Raw genomic sequence first — 13258 nt, 5'->3', positions numbered from 1 at the left:
AGAGTCCAGCTCATCAGGATCATAGTCACAGTAATGCAAGCATTCATTTTACTCCTATATGTTAGAGGATGACACACTGCATAATATCTGTCAATGGATATACAGCACAAGTTTAAAATAGACGATGTACATAGTAATATATCAAACATATCTCTTATTTTACACAGTAAATAACTTGAATTCCAACATGAACTCAGAGACAATATTGTGCTGAAAGGTAAAACTAAACTGCCAAGAAGCAGGTCAGTCACAGCCAGAGAGAGGATCAGGTAGTTTGTTGGAGTGTGGAGCTGCTTGAAGTAAATGACAGAGATGATTACAAGAAGATTTCCACATATTATCAGAAGTGACAAAGAAACAGCAACAGCATTTAAAGCATGAGAGGTCACAGTCTGTCCATACAGCTCTGCTGACTCATTACAGAAAGGCTGATCTTCAATCATATCATCAAACCTGTTCAAATATAATCAATGATGAAAATACAAATGCAGTTTTTTTCAGATTTTAGTCCTGTACGTGTTTCAATGTAAGCTTAGCAGTATGTGTGGAGAGCAGTGTTTTTACTCTGGTCTTGATCAAGCAGCATTTATTGTTTCATCTCCATGTGTTCATTGGCTCAACTGGTTTGTGTCTTTGGTATCCATGGTGATATGTTCCCTGGTGTCACTGAGAGGACTAATTCACATTTTAGTGCCAACAGAGTTGTGTGTTTACTTTGGATCTTCTTTGCCCTTTAGATCTCCAGACAAAGAAATATGTAACCTTGATTCAAKAATATTTCTATTATTTAGAGTAGATAAAGGGGTAAACAGCAAAATAACAGGGTGTTTCTAAAAAATAATTGTTATTGTAGCAAAATAATGCTTTCTAAGAATAATTTTTGTGTTTTCTTATTATTATACTTATATGTAATATTTCTTTGTGTGACTTATGTATCAGTTTGGTAGATCTTTAAATGTTCATGTATAGTATATATTATAGCGGTGCCACAAGCAAGCGTACACTCCGGATTTGATGGCCGTACTCCTTTCTGGTCCAAAAGGTTTGAGTTTTGGGCCTCAAAAAACTTGAGACACGTGGAACACCGTGAACTTTAGTGAGCCTGTGCAAGTATCCTAAAGCTAATCTCTGAACAGTCTGGATTTCTGCTTCTGAGCTAGTCGTTAATTATTTTAAATAATTAAGGCTAATTTTTATTTGCTAACTGTTGTTAGCCAGGACTAATTTAATTTCTCAGTACTATAAAAATAAACAATGGCCTTTTATTGAATTCGTTATCCACCTTATTCCTACTCCCCATGATGCTTTGCGTGAATTATGGGCGCAACTTCCGCCGCAAGCCGGAACTGCTATTTGTTTACATGTTATCCTAATGCTAACCGGCTTTCGTCAGAGCTTTGAGGCTATAAATATGTCGGAACACCAGCTATCAAAGCTTAAATGTGACAATATTGTTTTACCGCAACCTACAGCTATTGTGGGGAGGGATGAAAACTTCAAGAAAAAGTCTAATATCTTCAGGTCTCACAAGCATATGTAGCTACTTCACTGACTCAGTTGCTTCGGATGCAGATGTGGGTTATCTTCCGTTGGCTTTTTGTCCACATGATGAAATGAGCACACATAAAGCATTTTGGGTTCTCTCTTCCAGTTTAGAATTGTTATCCAAATTCTTTTTGTTTGCTTATCAGCCAGAAGGCAATGAAAACTACCGCTTTTGTTTTGGGAGCACGTTCAAAGCAAACTTGCTGCAGCCACAAATTAAACGTGATCTGATAATTAGAGTACAGCCACAAACAGCACAACAGTTGCCCGAGCTCCACAAGGGCATCTTACGACACTTTCCAGTGGAAGGCTGCTTTCCACCAAATCACACATTAATACAGGTTAATGTGTGATTTGGTTCAGTTCTAGTCCAGTGGGGAGATTCTCCGTATTACGGTCTGGAGCGCAGCAGCTGAGGTTAAATCTCCTCTGATTTTCAGCAACACGCAGCCAACGGAGAACCTCGAGATTCTGGTTCTGATGGATTGAATAAACCCAGATATTTTGTCCTATAAATAAAATTTCCTGGATCAATCATAATGATAAATACTCAGATCATGAACTTTATTATTTTTTAAATTCAAACAAAAAATAAAAATGTACATCACACCAAGCTAATAATGTGTAGTTCTGGTGTTTTACTCTGTCTCTGCTTTTCTCTTTATTACTGTCGGTTCTTTGGAGAAACGAGCTGCTAGCAGCATTGCTAATTCACTGTCATTCCGTAACAAAACGTAACAATCGTGTTCCTGTCGCTCCCCGTGATTAAACTCACAAATCTGTACTGAGCAGCTCTCTGATAGCAGACGGTGTCTGTAAACATGTTTTATTAAATATTGTATTATAACTGAAAAGAGAGATGTAACTTCTATCAWGAATATAGATTAGCAAACAACCCTGCAAATTACAATGAAATAATGCCAGCCGTGTTACTAGCCGCACTGCTGGAAGTAACACCTATAATCGCTTCCCCAGTAACCCCCCCAGGGATAAGGTCAATAGATSTGCCTCCTGGTCAGCTARCGGTGTTCTGTTACGATGCTGCAAAATGCTATGCATTGATGTGGGGAGAAAAAATGACCGTTATTTAAAAAGTGACCAAAAATCGATTTATGAATGAAGTTTAAGGGTCATTTATTGTCTTACCAATGTCAAATGTTATGTTCGGCAAATTTAAAGACAATAACGGCAAGTAGTTTGACGAATGACAATGGGATACATATGTAACAAAGTAGAAACAGAAACATCCTTTATGGACCAATTTATCTCAATATCTTGATAAATTAATGCAYGTTTTAATGGAATTATGACATAATCTTTCAGCCTTTGTAAAAGCAGCTACAGTGTAAGTAATTTCCCTCTCTTTTACTATTTATTTTAGGTGGGTTCATTAGCCCAATTCACAAGGTGAACCAGTATGCAGATCAATAAAACAGAAGGATGTTTTCAAGGCAGCTCTATTTCTGTAAATTATGATGAATTTCTGCTTAAAGCTAACAAATTTTTTTTTTTGTTAAATTAGCAAAATACAGTTTAAAAATTTAATATAGAAATTTTAGCCCAATTAAGTGTTGAAAAACCTGCCTAAACGTTTTTATTGTCAAAAGCAACTTTTAATCTAACAATCATTGTAATGCACATTTCAATTTAATAATAATTCAGTGATGAGGCATTAAGTGCCAAGCGTATTTGAAACTATGCAGGTATTGTAGGTTTTAATGAACTACACCGTTTCCAAAAGAAAGAAAAAGGAAGGTTTCAATTGGGACTAAAATGGGCTATCAAAATATATGATAAATGACAGTTTCATTATGTTGCAGATCAAAATTAAAAACATAATCACTTCTAATTTTTCGAATGTGTAATATTTCAAGTAATGAAAGTCAGTAAGATGTGTCTTGTAACATTACAAAATTCTACCATATTAAACTAAAATATTGTGACCAATAAAAAGATAACATGTTAAATTGGACCTCAGCACATACAACCAAAATAATGTCACAAAGTTGCATTGGAAAAATCTCCTTGAAATATTTGACCAAAAATGATCATTTTAAAGGCTCGTCTGAACCACCTGTAGAAGAAAGCATAAACTAATGGATTCAACATGGAATTGGACCATCCTAACCATTTAAATGCTTCAATAACTACAACAGGTATTGTGAGTTTTCCCATACTGTATAAACCTATAGATAAAAAGAAAGGAGTCCAACATATGAAGAAGACTCCCAGTACTATAGTCATTGTTATGTTGGCCTTTCTATCCATCTTACTGAGAGCTGCTTCAGACGTCATAGTGTTCTGGATTCGCCTCGCCTGTTTCTTTGCCACCACCAGAATCTTAAGATAGATTGTTAAAATGATAATTGCTGGAATGTAGAATTCAATAAATGGTCCAGGACTGGTTTCCTTTGTAGCTATAAATATATCACACCTTCGGTTGAGATTTCCTTGAATTAAACCGCGTCCAGTGATGCTTATAGCAAGCAGAGCTGAGAGAGTCCAGCTCACCAGAATCATGGCCAGAGTAACGCGAACATTCATTTTACTTSWATATGTTAGAGGATGACACACTGCATAATATCTGTCAATGGATATACAGCACAARTTTAAAATAGACGATGCACACAGTAATATATCAAACAGGCCTCGCATTTTACAGAGTAAATAACTTGAATTCCAGCATGAACTCAGAGACAATATTGTGCTGAAAGGTAAAACTAAAGCCCCAACCAGCAGGTCAGTCACAGCCAGAGAGAGGATCAGGTAGTTTGTTGGAGTGTGGAGCTGCTTGAAGTAAATGACAGAGATGATTACAAGAAGATTTCCACATATTATCAGAATTGACCAAATGACTACAAAAGCATTTAATACATAGGAGGTCACAGTCTGTCCATCCAGCTCTGCTGATTCATTACAGACACGCTGATCTTCAACCATGTTTTCAGTCCTGCTGGGAAACAAAATCAAAATCTTGCTTGCTTTTATGGAGTTGCAGAGATGGCAGATATTCAAGTGCTCTGTGCTTCACTGTAAGTTTAACACACAGCTGCAAGTTGTGTTCTCCWTGACTGAAAAGCACATTTATATTAGATTTATTATTATTCATGTGTTCATTGGCTTAACAGGTTTATGGGTGTAGCCAAGGGGCTACACCTTGGATACCAACCTTACCTTTGGTATCCAAGGTAAAGTTCTCCTTGGTGTCACATTAAGTATCAATTGACATGCTAATGGTATTTTACTTGTGCATTCTTATTTTTACTTTTTTTTGGATAATGTAAAAATACATGTGCACAAAGCAACAATGTGCAAGCCATTTATGGTAAAACCGATTATTGCTGAAAGCACTGTCTGCTAGCTTGACTTTGATAACCTTTACATGTCATGTTTGTTCAACTGACTCAGGGACAAATTTGCAGTTAAAACTAAGTATATGTATATATACGGCTCACTGCATCAGTTCAGATTTTTTGAGAGGTTGAATGTGACCTCACCGTACGTATCTGGTCACATTTGAAAAGATCAGACTGGATTTAGGACCACGTATCCAAGTGACCTGGTCCGCCTTTGTGAAAATCTGATTTGTGTTGTACTGTCATAAAAAAAAGAAAATACATGTCGCATAACATAAAAAATATGATTTGGCTTACTTCAGACTGCAGTGTCTGAAGGCACATATAAAATATAAACCTAATTCTTACATTTTAATTAGACTTGAGAGGTTAAAGTGCTGCAAAGGCCTATTATAATTACAGAATTTCTTATCCTGTTTTGCATGAAAATAGAAACTTGGAGGCCAAGCTTTATATAACCATTTATATAGCTTGACCATTTCGTCAAGCTTTTCCCAAAATTGTCCCCTGCCTGAAATAACATTTTAATGGAATCAAAAGGGAGAGTGGAAAAACCACTCTACAACGCTCCCTACTCTGAAACAGGCCATGCCTTCCACTGTAGACATGTGAAATTTGGTACATACGTAGATTCCCCATATGGGGGAATTTTTCTGCCATATTTCGAGAGAACACATTTTGAGTCAGAAAGCAGGATTTTATGTCTTTCTTCTTAAAACTTGTAATGCTTGTACTCAAGCAATAGTTTTTTTTCTCTTTTATTTGTTTCTTTGTTTGTTCACCCATGTCACCAGACTGGCTCCGCAAGAAAACAAAGGCAAAGAAACTAATGACATAGTGGCTAACTTAACTATGCCTTTTGAGTGTTTTCCCAAGATGATTATTCTGAAAACAGATCTGAACCTGCTGTAAAAGAAACGGTTAACAAATAGATTAATCATTGAATTTTACATTCAGGCCAAACAAGAGTTTCAGTCACAGGTGATTAAATTGGTGTTTTTTTTGGTGACACGTTTAAAAAGAGTGTACGTTTGACTTCGTCTAATTCCTTCTGTAGCATGTTCTTCTCTACGTGGAGGAATTTGGCTCTTCTCAGTCTTTATCTCAACCTCAGCATGACAATATTTCTCATCCCTGTGCTCCTGCTCACCGTTTCTATTTCTTCCCTAAGGCTTAGAATATCTGGTTGGTACTAACTGACCATCTGCAGACTTGCATCTTTGACCTGGTCTGATTCTTTCATCTCCATCTCATCAGATGTCTTTTTCAGCAGTGCCATTGTTTTCTTCAGTTCTGTACATTTTTTATTAGACTTGCATTCTTGCAGCTTGAGTTTTGTGTCAAGCAATTCTTTTTCCAGGTAATTTGCTCTTTGATTTTCTTCATTGAATCTGACTCTTCCTGCATCCAAAARAGTTTTGATCTGTTGATCTYCTCCTCAAAATAATTACCACGTTGGGTATTTTTGCCTTGAATTCGGCCATCTTGATTTTGCTTGTTCTTCCAAATCATTCTTCTGGAAATGAGCGTCCTTCTCCAAATTCTTTTGTCTGACTTTCCATTTTTGTCAAATGCCATTTAGAAAATAYGTTGGTCTGCAAATRATCCAACCCTTTCTTTTTTCTTTTGCAAAAGCAATCTCCACACAAAGAGACAGGTGTGCAGTGGAACCAATTTAGAGGATTCCTTTTTGAAATGTTGTCAGACTTGGAACACAACCAAAAAATCTTTATGGAAAAACTACATTTATGCCATTTGTAACTATGTTGCCTATTAATGGATAGTTTTCAWAAACTATTAACATGTCCTCATAAGACWACTTTTTTCTCCTTACTTACCAAAGTACGCCTCCCTTTGCTCACTGGCAAAGCAGAAGTTGCAGAGAACTGAGGTCCAGGCTATCGGTCATCTTTTTGTGGATATGTAGGAAGAGGTGGTGATTAAGGCGCTGCTCCGACAACAGAGCCTGGAGAAACTTTGCTCAGCCGTTGTATTTGACACGAGCACCATCAAATACAGCTGAAGAAGTCTCTCAACTTCACTAGGGTTTGGGTGCCTTGTCCCTGGGCTGCCAGCATGTCCACAGATATCTTTGTGGCCCAACTAATGGGCCTATCAGCGGAGCTGTTGTTCGTCTGCAGCACTACTGGAAACAATCAATCGGTGTTCGAACATCTGAATGACGTATTTTGGATCAAAATRGCGYACCTTRCCRACATATTCMCGCTTTACAACRACAAAAAYAAGCGGATGCAACGTTGGCACTATTCACAWCGTCTTTACACATGGTGTTTATCCAGCACATGAGGCTGCTCTGCCATGAGATGAAAAGCTGCTTTGCTGACATGGATGAGCATCTGTCAGGAGAAACATGGTTKATGGTCCCTGACATTCCCACTGTCAAAGACGTGGAATACCTCATCTACAAAGAYGAGCTTTGTGACCACCAAGGTGATTCTGTATCCAAGAAACTATTCCCAAGGAAATGGACACAAAAMGTTTTGTGTCTAGTGCGTTTTAGGCTAGACTGGCCTAACATGCACTGATGGAAGGTCTTCTTCCATCCACCCATCTGAGAAGCTTGTGTCAATAAAAACACAGGTYCTCTAGATTTTAACTGGCCCAGAAAATGGCATTGGATAAGTAAAGTAATTTGAGTAGAAAATGATTAATTTAATTTCATTCCGTAGGAAAATAAAGGGACATAATTATTATTATTATTTTTTTACTATATCTGTTGAGACAGAGCATCATTTGAACATTTCAAATTAACGTTTTTGGTTTATATTAAAAATATGTTTTTATGATGAAGTAAAGTTGCTTCAACTCAGTATGGCAAACTTAACAGTTTGTCTTCTGAAGCAAAGACATAATGCAACCTAACACCTTTTGTCATTAGAGGTGTAAATGACCGCTGAGTCTTCAGTCCCTGCGCTGATGCTGCACAGGGTTTTTCTTCTCCCAAAGGTCTGCATTAGGTGAGCAAGCCAAGCAAACTGCCTCAATGCAATTATGTCCTGTTTACAAAGTTTCCAATAAAGTTAGAACATAAACAAGGAATACTTGGGTAAGGTAATCTTTTATGTGATTACCTCAGCCACAATGCTTTGGTTTCCCCCAGAAAACCTGCTAAGCCCGGTGGTCAGGGCACCGAGGTGGGCAACTGGCGGTCCACCGTGTTTTTGTATTAAAAGATGTTAAGTAGACAATAAAAGTAAAAATATCACTGGGTAATTATATGTTATGGGAAAACATCGTCAGTGAACTGCTATATAAACCCACAACTAGCCTGAAAAACAACTAATCAAAAAATACAATTAAAATGAATATCAATTATATCCACTTCTGTTAAATCCAAATTAAGTCAGCGGCTCCATCAGGCCCCCCAGAGCTTCAGGGGCCCCATAAATGCTAATATTTTAACATAGACCACAGATATATAAATGTAGCATTTGTTTATTGAGATTATCATTGCTGCTAAATTTGACATAATGGTTTCAGCATATATAAATTAAAACACTTTAAATTATTTGACATTTATATGTAAGATTTTAAGGAGCTGGCAAGTTTACTTTGTAGAAGTTCAAAGAACAATATTCATAGTCAGATTGGTTTGTTACCACAGCTACAATCTGATGCTGAGTTTAATCTTTGAGTTTCAGCTCCGTTTGTTCACAAATAMAAATTAGTAAACTGCAGTTATAAYTTATTGCTTTTTAGGTTTGCCAGTTAAACTACTCCCCCTSTCCTAGATTTCACTAAATCTAACACAGAAGCTGTTAGAGGTGCTGATGTTTTTAGCAACAAAAGGGGCCCCTAAGTCATATTCTGCTCCAGGCCTCATACACCCTTGGACCGGCCCTGCATGATGAAGTAATCTGCTGCACTGTTCAGAGATGCGCAACAAATGGGAGATTTAATTCAATGCTGCTAATGTGGCTTTAGTAGCTCTTTCATTTCATGTCTGTTGAGTTTGTAACAAGGGGACACAGAAACTATTTTGGTTGGTCGAGTTTCTGGACGAGTTTCTCAGATGTCCAGTGGCCGCGCACATTAACTCTGTCTGACTAAGTGGACAAAACATTTGACAYGGTTGATCTAACCCTCCACCTACCCTAACCTTGGACTCTTTGGTTGTGTCTCTGACACATAAGCCCCCACGCCATGTCAAGAAAGAGTCCATGTGTTTTTTTTTTGTTGTTTTTGTATTTTTTGATTCTTTTTGTTTTGTTTATTTATTTTTGTTTATTTTTTTTTATTTTATACTTTCTTCTTTTGAAAAACATTCTACATAAAGCAAAACACTACTTGAAAACTACAACAGCTTGTCGTGTAACACGTCCAACAAGCAACAAACCCTAATCCTATGGTGTAACAACCACATAAACACTACAACCCTAACCCTCCATGTTAATCTGCCGCAATCTTTTCATTTTAAGCGCATGGCGCGTTCTGACAGGAATGTCCTGTTCATGACACTTTTTCAAATATATGCCATATGCTGCCTTCGTTGTAACACTGCGGTCAAGGTTGATGTTTTCCGCTTCTGCAGAAGACCATAGTATCTGAGATTTGGCAGGAAACGTGTGAGGTTTTGACCTGACCATTGGTTGGACACCATCCTGTCCTCGACCTCCTGCACGTCCTCAAATGGCTGTTCCTCCACAACCACATCAGGTGCTTTGACAACAGTCTTCACTTTCACAGGCACTTGCACTCTGTATGGAATGTCTTCCTTCAACTTCCACACAAGAAAGTTGAACACTTTTGGCAAGTTGAATTGTGACAGTATCTGCCACTTCTGCAGAAGCGCCTGGCTGACACAAGGACTGAGTTCCTCCAGCAGGGTGCGCAGCTGCTTATAGTTGACATAATCACCATTCATAATCAACACAGCTGACGATGGTGAGTACATTTAGATGCAGTGTGCCTTTTACTTTCTCAGGAATCCTCTGAAGTACCTTGTCCATCCACAGCATACCGTGGTCTCTGTACTTTTCGAGGTTCCTTGAGAAGCTCAAGGAACGCCGCTCCACCTCTGTGCACGCTTTAAGGGTGGCTGTTGCCACCTTTGAAAGTTGCACATTGTGGCCATCAGACTCCAACACAACATAGTCTCAACAATCCGAAAAGAGTTTGTGGGAGCCACACAAATCCCAAAACTTGATGTGGGGGAAGAAGCACAAGTTCTCAGACAAGAAGCCCTCCAACAGGTGCTTCTTTACATCCCTTCCGGCTTGAACCATCATCTCCCGGCCTCTCCCAAATGTAAGAGGTTCAGGAAAGCTATTCCTTGTGCTTAAGTCCTCACAGAATACGTCCAGGTTGATGCTCCCACATAGCTGCCCAGGTGGTCGTTCTGCTTTGAGAACCGCATAGGGAATGTCCACATTTCTCCTGAAGATATTGCAGAGGAAGAGGTGCACAACCCTAACACCAAGAACAACTGGCGCAGCATCTAGTGCCTGGCACACCGGGAACATGTGCTCCAAATGCTTGGTTTGGAGCTCATTCCGTGTCCAGTGATACAGGGAGGGCGGGACCTCGCCAGCACTTGCAGCTGAGTGAGGGGCCAACCCGATAAAGCCCCTGGTGTGAGTTAGACTCTTCGGCTTGACACTGTTGGTCCCAAGGCTGACGCTAAGCTGGAAGTCTGAGACGGAGAGAGATCGCCCATAAAAAAGCTCCTCTAACGCCAGCTCTATTTGAAATGCTGTCCAGCATGCATCGTACCTCGCAACTCCCTCATTTTTCTCAAAGAGCAGGGCTTAGAGAGCTCCGGCCGGGGGTCGGATTTCCGGCTTTTGACCAAACGGTCCGCCTCAACCAAACTGTAGTCTCCGGGCTTAAAGAGCTCCGTCTACAAAGATGTCTGCCAATCAGAATTCTAGCTCCCGTGTTCTTGACCAATGACTGTAAAACGGTTTGTAGAAAAGAAGAGCGTGCGTTCGGTTCGGCGGTTAAATCAAATGCGATATGAAAGAAGATGGAATTTGTCTCACCCGGTAAAGAAACACGTTTACTTGAGAAAGGAATTAAAAACAAGTGGCGCTGGGCATGGCTAGAGGTAAGAGGACAAGATGGGAAGTTGGCAGAAATTTTTACTAAAGGGGGGCGCTGGGATTCCTTTGGGGGTCGTTTGGTCGAAGGTAAACTTTACACCTTAAATGCATAACAATACCAGTTTAGAMTTTGAGCAACTTGCTAAAACTGTATTTTGTAGCGTTCATTTTATAGCGTTAACACCGGAGCTGTAAGTGGTCCGGTATGAAACGGGGGTGATAGAACAACGATACCGCAGCCCTTTTAAATTTCAACAATCAGAATGCAGAAATTGTTTCCGTTGTTTTAAAAGGTTTATGTCAGTCTGCCTTTTCCTCATCAATACTGTTCCCGACCATCCTGCACCATACGGGGTAAAAAAAAAAAAAAACCCGAGGTGCACATCGCGCAAAACTCTGAAACAAGAGAAGCGGGACATAAAACGGAGCAATGAACTAGATGTGAATTATGGCATTAAAACAGAATCCAACGTTAAACAGTGAAAAATCAACAAATGATGTGAAACACATGATGATTAGGCGGCGCAGCAAGTGACAATATTACTGGTGGTCAATAAACAATCAAATAAATTTAGCAAAAGGAAAGAAACTAAAGTGGACATAGCAATAAACCAAGAGAGGATAAAACTAATCAAAGGAAACTAAATAGAAATGAATGAAGATCAAGAATAAATAAGAATAAACTAAGAAACTAAAGTAAATACAGAGGAATAAACTTGTATGGCAAGACCTTTCGAGCAATAATTCATACAGAGGACTCTATGGCAAGAATAAACAAACACTATTTCTAGATAAAAGGTAAAATAATATTGTTGAAATGTGATGGGTTTATTGAGACCACATCTAGTACTGAGAATAAATATATCTTACAGACCATAACAGTAAATAACTGATCACTTATTTATGTTTTTAATTAGATTTTATATATTTATTTCTTCAATATTATTTTTCATGTCAGTGTTAATGTCATGAGGCTGATGACTCCATGACACTTTCAATTTGACTCATTAGGATTTGATTAAGAACCAGATTTGTTCTTTGTAATTTCTGTCCAGTAAAACTATTAATCTATAAATCAATAGACAGGTCTATATAAAGATATAATCCATGTTTCTGTCTCATATTTCTATGGCATAAAAAGGACCTGAAACTTTAGTTTTTCCACTGAAAGCTCTGGTTTGCACAATAAATGCCATGTGGGGGAAGTTTTATGGATGATACTCTGATGTCCCATTCTCCTGAAGGCAGCACAGAGCTGCACCACCAGAAACCGACAGAAACACTGAAGAGAAGAAGAGTTATGATTAATGTAGTTACAGTTCTATCCATGTTTTAATGTTGCAGAGCTCAGTCGTTGTACTCTGGGAAATTATTTTTGATAATAAATACAGAAATAAGCATAAAAATCAAAACATCTACAATAGTGATAATAATATTAGTGATAAAATAATAGTCAGTGTAAAGTAGCCTACAAATTCTTTGGTGGGGGGCGGTGAGGGACCTGGATAAAGGCTGGGGGAGGGGGGCGCTGGCCCGAAAAAGGTTGAGGAACACTGACTTAGACCAAAAATGAATGGGAATCTATGGCAGCTATAGGAAGGGGAGGGACTAGGGATAAGTTTTTTCCAATGAATGGGATTCAATGGCAGCTATGCCAAGGGAATGAGTCACACCCACCAAACTTGGTGGACATGTGGGGCCCCTCCCACAGACTCTCTGGACCATTTTTGGTTCCCGTAACCCTTATAGTTTTTTTTAGCTATTTTGAGTGATCCAACTCATTTTCTGGTTTTCATCCTACATCCCCTAACCCTACCCTACCCACTAGATGGGTGGCCATTAATAGTATTATCAATACACATCAAATATGTTGGTCAGTGTTCCAATTATTATGGTTCAAGATCAACTATATTAATGATGCCTTTAAATTAATCGATTTGATCCTTGTTTTAAAGGCCTGCAGTGTTTCAGCTGTTTTTAGTTTTCTGAAAGTTTGTTCCAGATTTGTGGTGCATAGAAGCTGAATGCTGTCCTCATGTTCTCCAACAACATGTCTATAATGCATATTGGTGCCAAGTCATTCAGTGATTTATAAACTAACAGTATTTTAAAGTCTATTCTTCTAGCTACAGGGAGCCAGTGTAGGGACTTTAGAACCGGGGCGATGTGCTCTTATCTCCCTGATTTTAGACTCAAGTCTTTGGGTTCATCAGAGATGGAAAAGACCCTGATGAACCCTGGTGGAGCTTTGCATCATGATGTAGGACCATATAATGTGAACAGAACAAAGAAGAC

At 38.7% G+C, this 13258-nt stretch overlaps 2 protein-coding genes across 2 annotated transcripts in view; both read right to left on the bottom strand.

Moving 5' to 3' along the window:
* The window catches only part of LOC108165757 (trace amine-associated receptor 1-like), an 8806-nt gene extending 8363 nt beyond the window's left edge, over positions 1 to 443 (bottom strand). Inside the window, exon 1 of the mRNA XM_017302131.1 lies at positions 4 to 443. Coding sequence (XP_017157620.1) covers positions 4 to 443 — 440 coding nt within the window. The remainder of the gene's footprint in view (positions 1 to 3) is intronic.
* A 3100-nt stretch (positions 444 to 3543) lies between these two features.
* Positions 3544 to 4485, bottom strand: LOC103457955 (trace amine-associated receptor 2-like). The gene has a single exon (XM_017302043.1). The coding sequence runs from the start codon at positions 4483 to 4485 to the stop codon at positions 3544 to 3546; it is 942 nt and encodes a 313-aa protein (XP_017157532.1).
* Between the last annotated feature and the right edge of the window lie 8773 nt (positions 4486 to 13258).

The sequence above is a fragment of the Poecilia reticulata genome, linkage group LG21 (assembly GCF_000633615.1).
Source record: "Poecilia reticulata strain Guanapo linkage group LG21, Guppy_female_1.0+MT, whole genome shotgun sequence".
Lineage (NCBI taxonomy): Eukaryota > Metazoa > Chordata > Actinopteri > Cyprinodontiformes > Poeciliidae > Poecilia > Poecilia reticulata.
The sequence above is the reverse complement of the archived record's forward strand: the minus strand, read 5'-3'. Positions and strand labels throughout refer to the sequence as shown.